Source organism: Microcaecilia unicolor, chromosome 1 (genome assembly GCF_901765095.1).
Source record: "Microcaecilia unicolor chromosome 1, aMicUni1.1, whole genome shotgun sequence".
NCBI lineage: Eukaryota > Metazoa > Chordata > Amphibia > Gymnophiona > Siphonopidae > Microcaecilia > Microcaecilia unicolor.
The window spans coordinates 532,958,857-532,974,251 of NC_044031.1; the positions used below are offsets into that span (position 1 = coordinate 532,958,857).

At 42.8% G+C, this 15,395-nt stretch overlaps 1 protein-coding gene across 1 annotated transcript in view; it reads right to left on the reverse strand.

Annotated features, from left to right (window-relative positions):
- The window catches only part of MMP16 (matrix metallopeptidase 16), a 645,160-nt gene that overhangs the window by 153,168 nt on the left and 476,597 nt on the right, over positions 1-15,395 (reverse strand). Inside the window, exon 5 of the mRNA XM_030216285.1 lies at positions 12,117-12,278. Coding sequence (XP_030072145.1) covers positions 12,117-12,278 — 162 coding nt within the window. The remainder of the gene's footprint in view (positions 1-12,116; positions 12,279-15,395) is intronic.

Consider the following 15,395-nt stretch of genomic DNA (forward strand, 5'->3'; position numbering starts at 1 on the left):
AAATCTTAGCAAGGAATACTAAGCATCTCTGAGATGTTATATCGCCCTGGCAGCTGTGTTAATTGAGTGCTCAGACCCTACAGCCTGTTTTGTACATTTTAAATCTTTAATTATAAGCAGAATAGGGCAATTTTATGAGCATTTTGACGGGTAAAAGGATCTAGAATTCACATAGACTCTCAGACTTTGGAAACTTAATTTGCAGTAACAGTCAGCTTGAATGCTTCTGAATTCTAATCAGAGCACATAAATGCAATTTGGTAGCAATTTCTGGAATTTATTTCCTTAAGGATCAACTTTGTATTTAATAAGGTACACCTGTTGCTGATGTTTAATATTTGGTAGACTGAGTTATTCTGTCTAGACTACAGACTTACAAAGTCATGAAGAACAATATCCTAGCACATGAAAGAAGAAACTTTAAACCACTCATGGCATTCTCCAGGGCAATGCCTTCAAATGGGTTAACCTTGAGTATACGATGGCACGAACCTCACTCCTAAGTCAAGGTATGTAGAGTATGTGGAATCTTTCAGCGTACTTGAAAATACTTTTTAAATCAAGCCTGTGGCACCCAAAATGATGGGAAATATTTCCATTGGGTTCATTTTCGACAGAGAAGGACGTCCATCTTTCGACATAAATCGGAAGATGGATGTCCTCCCAGGGACGTCCAAATCGGTATAATCGAAACCCGATTTAGGACATCTCCAACTGCACTCCATCGCAAGGACGGCCAAAGCTCAAGGGGCATGTCGGAGGCATAGCAAAGGCAGGACTTGGGCATGCCTAACACTTGGACGTCCTTGACCCATAATGGAAAAAAACAAGGACATCCCTGATGAACACTTGGACGTTTTCACCCGGATGTGTTTTTATTACGAATAAGGCACAAAAAGGTGCCCAAAATGACCAGATAACCACCGGAGAGAATCGGGGATGACCTCCTGTTACTCCCCCAATGGTCACTAATCCTCACCCACCCTTAAGAAACATCTTTAAAAATATTTTGTGCCAGCCTCTATGCCAGCCTCAGATGTCATACTCAGGTCCATGACAGCGCATGCAGGTCGCTGGAGCAGTTTTAGTGGGTACTGTAGTGCATTTCAGACAGGCGGACCCAGACCAATACCCCCCTACCTGTTACATTTGTGGAGGAAACAGCGAGCTCTCAAAAACCCACAAGAAACCCACTATACCCACATATAGGTGCCCTCCTTCATCTGTAAGGGCTATGGTAGTGGTGTACAGTTGTGGGGAGTGGGTTTTGGAGGGGGGTTTGGGGGGCTCAGCACACAAGGTAAGGGAGCTATGTACCTGGGAGCAATTTATGAAGTCCACTGAAGTGCCCCCTAGGGTGCCCGGTTGGTGTCCTGGCATGTCAGGGGGACCAGTGCACTACAAATGCTGGCTCCTCCCATGCCCAAATGGCTTGCATTAGGACGTTTTTGACATGGACGGCTTTGGTTTCGAAAATCGCCGAAAGACAGGAATGGCCATGTCTAGTTACATCCAAATCTAGGGACATCCAAATTTAAGGATTTGGACGTCTCTGACGGTATTTTCGAAACAAAAGGTTGACATCCATCTTGTTTCAAAAATACGGGTTTCCCCACCCCTGGATTTTGCAAGGATGTCCAAATCGCAATTTGGACGTCCCTTTTAAACATGCCCCTCCACATCTTTCTGACATATTTCCTTGGTTTTGGACTGCATTTCTCGATACTATCTATGCAATTCACAGAGTAATAGCTTGGGACTGACATCTTTGTGATCAACTTCATTGTTATCTTTTTTCTGTTTTAACGCTATCCCCGGCTTTTTTTTGTTTTTGTTTCTTGCATCCAGCTTTTTATTGCTATTCATGGGGATGTCCCATATTATCATAACTTCTTGATTCTCCACAGTTCTCTTAGGGTCATGATCCCAAAGCCTTTCTAGTAATGTTTACAAATTTTCTTCTATCCTTAAATATTCACACCTCTGGGCTTGATCTACATATAGTTCCTGGAGTAACACACTATTGAGCTTATTTTCGAAAGTGATCGCCGGCGATCTTCCGACACAAATCTGGAGATCGCAGGCGATCTCCTGATTCCGGCCAAATCGGTATTATCGAAAGCCGATTTTGGCCAGCCCCAACTGCTTTGTCGTCGCGGTGCTGGCCAATCTTCAAGGGGCCGTGTTGGTAGGGTAGTGAAGGTGGGACGAGAGGCGGGGCGGGGGCATGGGTACGAGATGGCCGGCTTTGCCTTATAATGGAAAAAAAGAGGCCGGCTCGAAAGAGCATTTCGCCGACCAGACTTGGTTTATTTATTTTTAGGACCAAGTCTGGGAAAAGTGCCCCAACTGACCAGATGACCACCGGAGGGAAGCGGGGATCACTCTTACTCCCCCAGTGGTCACCAACCTCCTCCCACCCAAAAAAATAAACACACTTTTTTTGCCAGCCTGAAATGTCAAACCTAGCTCCTTGACAGCAGTATGCAGATCCTTGGAGCAGTTTTTAGTGGGTGCACTGCACTTCAGGCAAGTGGACTCAGGCCCATCCCCCCTACCTGTTACACTTGTGGTGGTTAATGTAGAGCCTTGGTTTTGGACTGCATTTCTCGATACTATCTATGCAATTCACAGAGTAATAGCTTGGGACTGACATCTTTGTGATCAACTTCATTGTTATCTTTTTTCTGTTTTAACGCTATCCCCGGCTTTTTTTTGTTTTTGTTTCTTGCATCCAGCTTTTTATTGCTATTCATGGGGATGTCCCATATTATCATAACTTCTTGATTCTCCACAGTTCTCTTAGGGTCATGATCCCAAAGCCTTTCTAGTAATGTTTACAAATTTTCTAATGAATGAGATGTACTACCTTGTTCTGCCTTTCCATAATATACATTTTCTGTCATCAGCACTTCACATCCAGCTACAAGATGAATAACTGTTTCAAGCTTTTTGTATTATTATCAGGGGCATAGCTAGGTGGGGCCACGAGGGCATGGGCCCCCAGAGATTAAGCCCTGGCCCCCTTTACATTTGACCCCCCCAAGCTGCCGACCCCTGTCGCCACCGCCAGGTACCTTTACTGGCGGAGGTCCCCAACCCCCGCCAGCCGAAGAGTCTTCCTCTGTGCCGGTTGACTCTGGCGCCTTCGCTGATGATCTCTTTCTGACTCCTTACGTCCTGCGTGCATATCCTGTATGTAGCCCCCTGCAGGACGTAAGGAGTCAGAAAGAGATCATCAGCAAAGGTGTCGGAGTTGACTGGTGCTGAAGAAGACTCTTCAGCTGGCAGGGGTTGGGGAACCCCCCCCCCCCCCAGCAAAGGTATCTGGCGGCGCGGCAACAGGGGAGGTTCGGCGGCAGTGACAGCGGTGGGTTAAACAGTGGCCCCCCACCTCGGGCTCTGGACCCCCCTCCCGCCGAGGTCTGGCTACACCCCTGATTATTATTACAGAATCTACAGATGTCTGTTTTATCAGTTTTTTTTCTAATGTTTTTGTGAATGATCTCATCTGTATTAACACTGTCCAGGGCTGCAACTACTGAAGTTTCCTTGGAATGGAAGAGTAACCTAATAATTAGTGCAGTAGGCTGAGAACCAGGGAAATTGAGTTTATTTCCTTGTGGCCTTGGGCATGCACTTAACTCTCATTGCTCCAGGAACAAAAACAGATTGCGAGCCCTCTAAGGACAGAGAAAGAACCTGCATATAACATGTAAACTTGTTTGGTCGTACCACAGCATTAGCCTTATCCCTAGGTTTCTGTTCTTCTATCCTTAAATATTCACACCTCTGGGCTTGATCTACATATAGTTCCTGGAGTAACACACTATTGAGCTTATTTTCGAAAGTGATCGCCGGCGATCTTCCGACACAAATCTGGAGATCGCAGGCGATCTCCTGATTCCGGCCAAATCGGTATTATCGAAAGCCAATTTTGGCCAGCCCCAACTGCTTTGTCGTCGCGGTGCTGGCCAATCTTCAAGGGGCCGTGTTGGTAGGGTAGTGAAGGTGGGACGAGAGGCGGGGCGGGGGCGTGGGTACGAGATGGCCGGCTTTGCCTTATAATGGAAAAAAAGAGGCCGGCTCGAAAGAGCATTTCGCCGACCAGACTTGGTCCATTTATTTTTAGGACCAAGTCTGGGAAAAGTGCCCCAACTGACCAGATGACCACCGGAGGGAAGCGGGGATCACTCTTACTCCCCCAGTGGTCACCAACCTCCTCCCACCCAAAAAAACAAACACACTTTTTTTGCCAGCCTGAAATGTCAAACCTAGCTCCTTGACAGCAGTATGCAGATCCTTGGAGCAGTTTTTAGTGGGTGCACTGCACTTCAGGCAAGTGGACTCAGGCCCATCCCCCCTACCTGTTACACTTGTGGTGGTTAATGTAGAGCCCTCCAAAAAACCCCAAAACCCACTGTACACACATGCAGGTGCCCCCCCTTCACCCCTTAGGGCTATGGTAATGGTGTAGAGTTGTGGGGAGTGGGTTTTGGGGGGATTTGGGGTGCTCAGCACCTGGAAGCTATTTTGTTATTTTTTTTTTTTAATTTTTAGAAGTGCCCCCTAGGGTGCCCGGTTGGTGTCCTGGCATGTGAGGGGGGCCAGTGCACTACAAATGCTGGCTCCTCCCATGCCCAAATGCCTTGCATTTCGCCGGGTTTGAGATGGCCGGGCCCAGTTTCCATTATGGCTGAAAACCGAAGCTGGCTATCTCATATCAACCCGGCGATCCGCCGGCGACCCTACTCTAAACCCGGTAAGCTATTTGGCCGGTGTCAAGCATATTTCAAAAATACGCTTGGCTCCGCCTGCTCACAGAGCCGGCCCCGAAGATCACCGGCCATCGATTTGGCCAGCGCCGTTCGATTATGCCCCTCCAAATTTCACACTTTATGTGTGCATTTCCCATTGTTTTTTTTTCATGTTTGCTGATCTACTTAAAGAGCTATTTCGCCTGCTTTACATATTCTGTTGTTCTGTTCCTGTACATATTTCACTCATGTCTTCTGCTTGCTGGAATGTCTGTCTACGTTTTATATTGCAACTGGTTTCTAGATGCTTGATTTCATACTTCAACATTTGTGTTTGAAACTGTTGATGCTGTTAAATAGGGCTGGAGGATTATGATGGTAGCTCTCTCTATATATTCTGTTTCTATGAGGCCCATTCCTCCTTCAGCTCTAGGCATATAATGGTTATTGTAGACTACCTCATAAGCATGTTGGAATTTTCTTGTTTGTACACCCAATTTTCAAGGTATTTAAGAGGCCAGTCCACAATTCCAAAGTTACTTGTGAGTATATGAATTGCAAGCTGGTTGATGGCTTGTATCTTATTCTTTGATGTAGGATCAATTTTAGTGTTCTGTAATAATACTCTTTGCCAGTCTTTTCTCTCAGGATTTTATGCTGGATTGTTTCTCCCTCTTCTACTCTAAGATACTGTATTTATATATCCTTTCCTGTTCAAGTTCCCTGATGGCACAATGGTCACTCAGAGAGATGTTTTCAGCTTTGCTGAATTTTCTTCCTTGGAAGGTTGCCTTTAGCACATTTTGTTTGGGCCAAAAGTTATCCTGATGTTAACTGAAAAGCTGTTTGCTAAATGGATCTGTTTCGCCAAATGTTGATCACTGAGACTATAAAGCTCAAGTCAACTACAGATAGTGGTAAGATGTTTCCTCTGGGTCTTTGCCAGCTCTAGGATTAAGGCTAAATCCTTAAACCAAAGAATTATGAAGCAAACTCAAAGGATTAAATGCTATACAAAATAAGAATGGTGACAAAGAGTCTGGCTGAAATATTCCTTGCTGGATTTTGATATTAGGAATAACATTCTGTGGATGGAGTGGTTTGCCATATTTTCTTGATAAATTTGATTTACTCAATCAATTTAGACTTTATTTTGTACATTTCATGTCAATTTATTATTCAGGAGTATGAGATGCTCTCAATTTTATTATTATTTTTAATAATCAATCCATGCTACACTTTGATTTCAGCTTTTATTAGCAGTAGCCATGATGGGTTTATTTAGTAAGAGCTGGTCTTATATTCTACTAGTAAAAAAGGCCCGTTTCCGAAACCAATGAAACGGGCGCTAGTATGTGGTTTTTTTTGTGTGTGTGTGAGGGTGCGGTGTGTGTGCAGGTTGTTGATGTGTGTCTTTTTTTGTTTTGTTTTGTTTTTTGCTTGGGGGTTGGGGGATGTGCTGTGCTGTGCTGTGCTGGCAACGTGGGTTGGATTGGTGTGTGGCTTTGAGGGTGTGTTTCTGTTGTATTGTGTGTGTGTGGTTTTGTCTGTCAAGGAGGTTTGTGGAGGGGGGGGGTCTTTCTGTTGGTGAAATGTAAATGTGGTTGTAGGGGGGGTCAGCCTTTGTTGAGTGTTGTTTTTTTTTCCATGTTTTTTTTTTGTGTTGTGCTGAGGCAGCAGTGTTGTTTTAGATGGGCGGAAGGTTGAGGAGCACGTTCTTTGTCGGTATTTTTTGGCCGTTTCAGGGCTGCTGTAGGGGAATGCTGGAAGAGAAATGTGCTGTTGGAAGCAGCACCATCTTTTTCCATTGGGCTGGGGTTCTGGGCATCCTGGAGGTGGGTGACGGCTTGCCTGAGGACGGGGATGGTTCTTTTAAGTTGGCAGAAGGGAGAGGAGCACGGTCTCGGGCCGTTGGGGGGTGATCCGGTATGTTTGGTCCATTTCAGGCCGGCTGCAGGGGAATGCTGGAACATTTATGCGCTGCAGGAATCAGCGCCGTCTTTTTCCGGGTGCTCGGGGAATCCCTGAGGTGGGAGACAGCTTGCCTGAGGCTGGGGATGGTTGGGCACGTCCTTGGCCGCTTCGGCAAAAGGGGAAGAGGAAGGGGGTGGGGAGTTACCTGCAGCCGCCTGAGAAACCATGTATTTTTTGTTTGTTTTGTATTATTAGTTTGCATTTCTGTTGAAGAAAGAGTGGATGCCTTTCGAATGATGGAGGTGGTGCGTCGGTGTGCGGTTGTTTCGTTAGTTTGGCAGCCAGTCTCCAGCAATTCCTAGGCAGGGAAGGAGTACTCCTCCCCCTTCCTTGGTCGCTGTTTGCTGCTGGCTGGGTCACGGGTAATCCTTCCAGCTGGGCCGCAGCTTGTCCTGTTCGCCCACGTCCCAGATGGTGACGGGCACGTTGTTTTCCGGCTCCTCTGACTCCATGTCAAGCGATCCCAAATATAGTCTGTGCTATAGGCCCTCTGGCACTCTTCAGTACTGGCATTAGGCATTTAAAAATTCCCCCCCCCCCCTCCCCCGGTCTATTTTTGTACATACCCACAGCAGGAATATTCTTCTCTCGTTCCAGCGGTGGTTCTGTGCTCTCCGTGCTGCACAGATAATGAGCCATTCTGCTGGGGAATGCTCCTCCCTTATTGTCACGTAGTTTCCTCTGGTCCGTCTTACGTTGCCTAGTGTTGCCTGGGAATGGTGTTGTGATGGTCCTTTGTGTTTCAGAATGTTGAGGGTCCGTCATGCGAGGGCGGGGCAGAGAGACATGGTCAGTGTTCTGGCTTCACCACCATGAATCCATGAACCCTTCAGTGAGTGACTGAGTGACTTCAGAACGTTGAGGGTGAGTTTTATTATAGTAGATGTGCTCCCTTCGTATTGTTCTTCTGCTTTATATGCCATTATGTTTTTAAAGTAATATGATCATATGTTCGGTTGGTATCTATTGCAGTGAACAGCTTATAGACTGTAGATAGACAAGTTATTAGTCTGTAATTTTTGGGAAGGTTACTTGGATCACCCTTTGTAAACTGAGGCATTCTTCCTGTTATTAGTCACTGTGGTGTCAAATCTTTGCAGCTTGCCATGTTTAAACCAAAATTAGGCCACCGCCACTCCAAATGGGCCAGGGCTTTTCCAGTCTGAAGATCTTTTTAACCTGTCTTCCAATTCTTTTGTTGTTACTCCGGGCCATTTCATACCTGTAATGTTTGCCCATTTCAAATTCTCTTATATGCAGGGTAGCTATTCTGCCTATTAGTTATGCTCTACAGGGTCTTTATATAAGTTTCTCCAGAATGCTTCTATTTTAGCTTTAGTTGGTGTTTTCATTCTTCTGATGTTCTTTTGCAGTTTCCTGTAGAACTGTTTGGTTTTTCTATAAATAATTTATTCTAATATATTTCTTTTCTGTTTTCTTCATATCTCTGTAGTTTTTGTGCTTCAGCTTTTACTTTCAATTTATTATTGGACTATATGAATTTAAGATCTTCCTCAATTCATGCAGAGTGTGTCAAGTTTGATGTTTTAGATCGTCCTCATTATCTTTAGTGATTTAAATCCTTTTAAGATACCTCTAATGATTTTTTTTCCATCAATACGTTTTATTTTTTCCAAAGGGGATTTTTCTTTTTCTGTGATCACGCACCTCCTTGGTAAAATTCTTTCAGTAATAATTTTGGACACACAGTATTTGCTTAATTTCTGTGATATCACTAGCTTGTCCCTATATAAAGGTTATGGCCTTATTCATCTTTCATATCATACTCTTCACTCTAGATGTTAAATTCAACTTGAGTAATCTTTCCCTCTCCTTGAAACTATCATATTTATCTATTTCTAAGTAGACTAGCAGATCAGCTGTTAAATCCTCCACCCCGGAGTCTTTCTCCTACATTTAATCTTCCCTCTCAATTAATTCCAAGCCTATCTTTCGTTTATCACACTTTCTTGTGTTTCTGGAACTCCGCATTCAATGACAACCTCATCTTTTACAGATACTTTCCCTTGTTGCTTCATCCAAGTGTTCTGGTACTATGGCACTCCTTCTGTACTCCTTGCTTAATCTCCCTTTCCTATCTCTATTTCTCTTTCTGTGGCACAGATTAGCTATTTTAAAACATCCTTTTGTGAGTACTGTTCTTTAACTTGCACAATAAAGGATCTTATATTTGTATCAGTTGCTTTTTGCAGCTTTTCCTTCAATATATTTCCTCTTTCCTCCATTTTCTAGTGAGCTCTGTTTATATACATTTTGTAATCAAACACTGGGTTTATAGTAGCAGTACATGACTCATTTTTATTGTCAGGAGTCTACCTAACAGCTTTTAGTCCTCTGAATGTTTTCATTAGTTTTCTGTTGTTTATCTCCTGCTGTAGCGGGTCCCCACAGCCTATGACTGCATCAGGAACATTATCTTCTCCTGAAGGTTTTTCAGTATCACTACTACCATCATTAACCTTTTTGTGTAAGCTACAGGAAGGGGGCAACGTGTGGCCAGTATGTATCCTTTGTCTTTTTTTTTTTTTTTCTTTCCTACTATACTTTTGTAGTAGTGTCACCTTAGCATGATTTGGTATAGATGTCAAGATTTAGAGACAAAAAATATTCCCTCCATCTCATGGTTAAACCATATAAGACAAATTATTGTGTAACTAGCGGGAAATAAGAATGTGCAAGGAAAACTGTTTTGGTTTGTTTTTGGTTCAATTCAGCTTTTTAAGTCAGTTTTTGGATATTTTAATAGTTTCAAACTTTTTGTTTAGAAATTGTTTAATATTTGGAAAACCTTTTTACCTGGGGAAATCAGTATTATACATGCTGATTCATAAGTTAACACCTGTTAAGTCAATTTTGTGCATTCCTTTTTGCAAGCACAAAATTTAAAAAACTGATTGCATGCTAAGGAATGTACATAATTCACGGAAACGTCAGTCATTAAATGGTGGAAAACCTAGAAACAGATATGTACACCCAAGTTCCCGTTCATTTCCCACCTCTCCTTATGAATCCCCAGTGTATAAGTGGGCAGTGTGTGTATATTTGTGGAGTTGTGTGTGACAGGGTGGCATTAGAGGTTATGTGAACAGGGTGGAGTGTCCATATGTATGAGTCAATTTGTGTGAAGTAGCCCACTTTCTATTTGCACTCCTTACTCTATGTTCGCTTCCTTACCACTCATCCCTCTTGTTCCCATTCTTCTCTACCTATTCCCTTCACTGTTGCAGTGGCGTTCCTAGGGGGGGGGGCGGTGGGTGCGGTCCACCCCAGGTGCATGCCGCTGGGGGGGGGGGGGGGGGTGCCACACGCCTGTCGGCTCCGCTCGTTCCGTGCTCCCTCTGCCCCGGAACAGGTTACTTCCTGTTCCGGGGCAGAGGGAGCATGGAACGACCGAAGCCAACAGGCGCGCGGCACCCCCCAGCAGGTAAACATGCACCCGGGGGGGGGGGCGTTTTGCCGGGGGGAGGTGTCGTTTCACTGGGGGGGGGGCACATCGGCGTTCCACCCCAGGTGTCAGCCGCCCTAGGAATGCCAGTGCACTGTTGCCCCCCTTCTCCCTCTCCATCTCCCTCCAATCATGTCTTTCTCTCCAACATCCACCTCAGTTTCTTGTAGCTGCACTCAGTGCCACTGGATTTGCATGATTTTGGTTTAGCAAGGCATAGGTTCTCTGCCAGTCTCACTGGTCCCTAGTTGGTAGTACTTCATATTGCTGTTTTATGTTGGCACAATGTCTTTTCCAGCTGGCAAGGACTTGGCTTTTCAGCTGCATTCAACACCAACATGTTCTTCTCAGTAGATGGAGCCTGAAGTCTCTGCCCACTGCCGCACCCAGCTGTGTCAGCAGCCTGGAGGTCCAGCATTGCCACTGAACTCCATTAGTATGTTTATTGGTACATTTGATATACCACTTTTTCTGGCATGCAGGCCAAAGCGATTTACAGTAAAATAATATAAATAGAGTTTCTCTAGAAAAGGAATGTCATTTCAATATAGGAAAGAAATAATCACACGGGATAAAGAAATGGGAGGAATGGATTAAATACACTCACAGAACAGTGGCTGGTGGCGAGGGATGTACTTTTAAACATGGTTGAAAGAGAGCGCGAAAAAAGGAGTTTTCAATCAAGCCTTAAATTTAGAAAAACATGGTTTGAAGTGAAGGCCAGGGGGGAGGACGTTCCAAAGAAAAGGTGCAAGAAAGAAAAAGGATGAGTGCCTCGTGGATTCCCAACATAGGTTCTGGTAGGGATATAGGGAATAACCAAAGAGGACAGATAAGGATGGGAGCCTGTATAATATGTCTTGTGAGTTAGACAGAGGATCTTCAACTTAATTCTAGCTAATACTGGAGGCCAGTGCAATTGAATGAACAAAGGGGGCACTCAGTCAAAATGTCCAGCATGGCAAATGAGATAAGCAGCAGTATTTATTTTTGTAGCGCTGGAGTGTATCCGGTGGTAATCAGGCAGTTCCGTGTGCTGCCCGGTTACCACCAGGTTAGGGTGGGAGCTCTTACCACCACCTCAATAGGTGATGGTAAGGGCTCCCCCCAATATGGTTGTGCGGCAAGTGCTTTACTGCAGGAAAGAGAGAGTTCTCTTTTACCCACTGTGGAAAAAGGGGGCCTTGGCGCATGTGAAAAACACACGCCGACGCCAGTGCAGGCCCCCTTTTGCCGCAGCTTGGTAAAAGGAGCCCTTAATCATCCATTGTTTCAGATGCATTTACATAATAAGCCTTGTGGGGACACAGAAACATCTAGCTTATCTGAATGCAACGTGACTTCAGCTGCTACTAAAAGGCATACATAACATCCAAAAATAAATAAATAAAATAAATGTATGTATGGTTAAGAGTAGACATTAGAGCATAAAGTCTCTGCAGTCCTTTTCAAAGCGGAAGTTTGTACATACTTTCATTTTGAAAATTTGTCAGTACTCATAATGGTGCCTATTACAGATTGTGAACAACAGGAGGAGGCTCTCTTGGAACAATGCAAGTGTCAAGATGAACATTAGCAGTATACCTGAGAGAATTATACAAGCTGTAATAAGGTTTATTCCTGTCATTTTGTGTGCAAAATTAACCCATTTGGAGATGTCACCCTAAAGGGAAAATATGTGAGTTCTATTTACATGTGCGCTTAGTTATCAACTCAAATTTTGGAGGAGTTTGAAGTTCCATAGAGGACGTTTTATTAAAAATCTACCTTGTAGGCCCTTAAATGCAAAGTACCCACAGGCCCGTATCTACTGGCCTCCCCATATAACTAATAAAAAGGGAGTTCTATTAGTTTCTGTATGTATGAAGTATTGCATAGTGAATAAATTGATCTTTTATGAAATAAAAACTGTGACTTACCATATATCTTTTGAATGCCCTGTAAGTCATCAGTAGGTAGCTTGAAGTTGTCAGTTTCCATATACTGGTAAAAAGGAGCCATGATAGCAGTAGGGTCATTTGAGTGTTCAAGGCCTAACGCATGACCCAATTCATGAACTGCAACTAGAAATAGGTCATTTCCTGAAGCAAAAAGAACAAAGAAGAAATGCATTATTATTAGGGTAATATCTGATCAATGTAGTAATTTGATATAAACAAGAAATTTGGCATTCAATAGACACTTCAAATAAGTCTTAAAACCAGATTACCCATTGTGAATGTGTAAATAATGTTAAATAATAAGTACATATGTATATTTAAAAAGACTGATGTTGGCACAGATGCTGAACACATAGGCCGATCTCTTTAAAAAAAAATATTTTCCTGTATGTATACATGATTTATGTGTATAAGTCAAGGTTATGGATTATACATATAAAAGTTATCATTAATTAAGAAACAGAGTTATATGGTGCCTGACAAAATTCAACCTCTCTTCATTTAGACCATCAAAAAGAAGGCTTTTAACATATGTGTGAAAATGGTGATGCAGTAACAACTTAAATGTATATTCAGTGGCACCATTTAAATTGTGACACCATTTAATATACAAATAAAATAAACCATCACCTCCAGTACATTACTTTATCCATCAGCCATAGCTGCTCAGCATCAGGCCCAAAATATTTATTGTGGTCTATTGCAGCAAAGTGGATCTTTATGACTGCTTTCAAATCTAATAGTGGAGAAGCATTGCCATTACGTGGTTACCATTATTTACAGATGACAACTGTATTTGTCTTTAATTTGAAAACCTTTTGATTTGGAGCTTCAGATATTTGTAATCCAGAAACCACGCAGTGCTGAACTGGATCATTTTATTTTGGGGAAAAATGAAAGAGAGAAAAGAATCAGAAAATAAGACAGAGTGACTCATGCTTTACAAATATATATGCATCTATAATTAGATCATTTTTTAACACAGTATGCTAAATGAGATCCCTAAGTATTATGGGTTTTGCAGAAATGCTTAGGGACTCATTATGAGTTAAGATATGGACTAAAAGAATTTGAGAGCAACCCATAGACTTAGGTCTCTCAATATACCTAGTTATGAAAGTATTTCTATGTAAAATTTCAAATTATGAGGGATGGACTGATATGAGTACTATCATTCTTAAAGAAAATACAGGGGTCCTTTTACTAAGGTGTGCTGAAAAATGGCTTGCGGTAGTGTAGGCATGGGTTCTGGATGTTCGCCGATCCATTTTCCAGCGTACCTGTAAAAAAGCCCTTTTTTACATGTTTGCTGAAAATGGACGGGCGGCAAAATCAAAATTACCGCGTGTCCATTTTGAGTCTGCGACCTTACTGCCAGCCATTGACTTAGCGGTAAAGTCTCATGCAGTAACCGGGCGGTAATGACCTACGAGTGCCAAATGCCACTTGGCACATGTCCGATACACGCGTCTGAAAATAACAATGATTTTTTTTCGGACACATGTATTGGACGCATTCCAAAAATTAAATTACCTTAGCCGGGCGGTAAGCTTCCTGTCCAAAAGGGAAGAATGTGGGCAGGGATACATTGGTGAAAACTCCGTGTTCTTCATTACACAGGGATCCCCTATTTGACTTCATAGAATACCTATGGTCACCCAAGTTTCACTTCTGCCCTGGTATGGACTTTATTTTAGCCCATCTCAATCTAAATGCAGCATTTGCTACAAAGATCAGAGGTGCACAAGATCAGTTCTCAAGGGCTGCAAACAAGCCAGGTTTTCAAATTATCTCCTATGAATATGCATACAAGAGGGCGTATAATGTGCATAGAAGCTGGTTATTTAATAAGGGCATTGAGCACAAGGATAAACGTCTTACATGTATTTTGCCTTATGTGACATAGTCCCAGCAGATAACACAGATTATACGGAGACACTGAGGTATATTAGGGATTCATAAAGTTTTTCGCGAATGCCCCCGGTTCTCATTCAAACAAGGGCAAAATTTGGGAGAGAAATTAAAATCCTATAGACAAATAGGTAAGGTTAAGTGTAGGGGACATCATAAGTGTAAGGGATGCACATATTGCCTGTATGCTTTGGAGACGTGCAGTGTGGGAATTCCCAATATAAAGAGCCTTAAACAATACCAATTATTGTCGTCTACAGACTGTGATTCATCCTATGTAATCTATGCTGTTTTTTGCCCTTGCAAATTAGTATATATAGAACAAAGAGTCAAAAAGGTAAAACACAGAATCGCACAGCATTTGAGTAATATTAGATTACAGAAATTAGATACTCCGCTGTTGAAGCACTGGCAGGATAAACAACATAGGCTGGAAGATCTGAGATTTGTGGTTTTACAACAGATAGACTTAAGCAGAGGGAATATGCTGCACAGAATGATGCAAATTGAACAACGTATGATACACGATTGGAAAACAGTGACACCTACAGGGCTTAATAAAGAAGTGGAATGGGGGAATCTATAAATGAGTAGCAACAGCCTCAGGAAGCCATTACACCTTTTCCTGCATAAGGCAGAGCAGTAACAATGATCTCATTTCCGGTATTCCATGGAGGGATCCAGCTTGGTAACAGCCTGAAGAGCTTGAGCACTCATAATAGCTGAGGTAAATTAGTTGATGTATTATTATAATAATGGATATATTTTGTTAGGATAGGGATGGAACTGATACACTTGCTTTGTTACTGTGTGTAGAACTGGAGCCCCTGAAGACACCTAGTGCGAAACGCGTCGGGCTTGGAGCGATCACGCCTGCGAGGGCGTGGATTAACAATGCTGTCTTACAAGATGCTCTGAAGGGCTTGCATTGATTACGTTAGTAAACCTATGGATACGGAAGAGTTTCTTATGACACCACTCAAGAGAATATGATGAGCATGTACAACGGTTGAACTTTGCTTATGAGACATTATTGATTTGAATTTATGACTGCTGATTAAAAGACAGTCTATGATTATAAGAGGACTACCTACAAGGATAATCTTTACTACATGCACTGTGTAATGATAACCGAATTGTGATAGGAAATGTTATGTTCAGGAATGTATTTGTATAGATCTGGGTTATTATTGAGCTAAGTGGTGTGCATATGCTCTATGTGTATAGGTATGAATGATGGTATGTTTGATTATTGAGTTTGTGGTCTAAGGTATGTAGTATAAGCACGCCTTGTAGCGCTATAGAAATGCTAAATAGTAGTAATAGTAGTAGAGGTATATCCACATT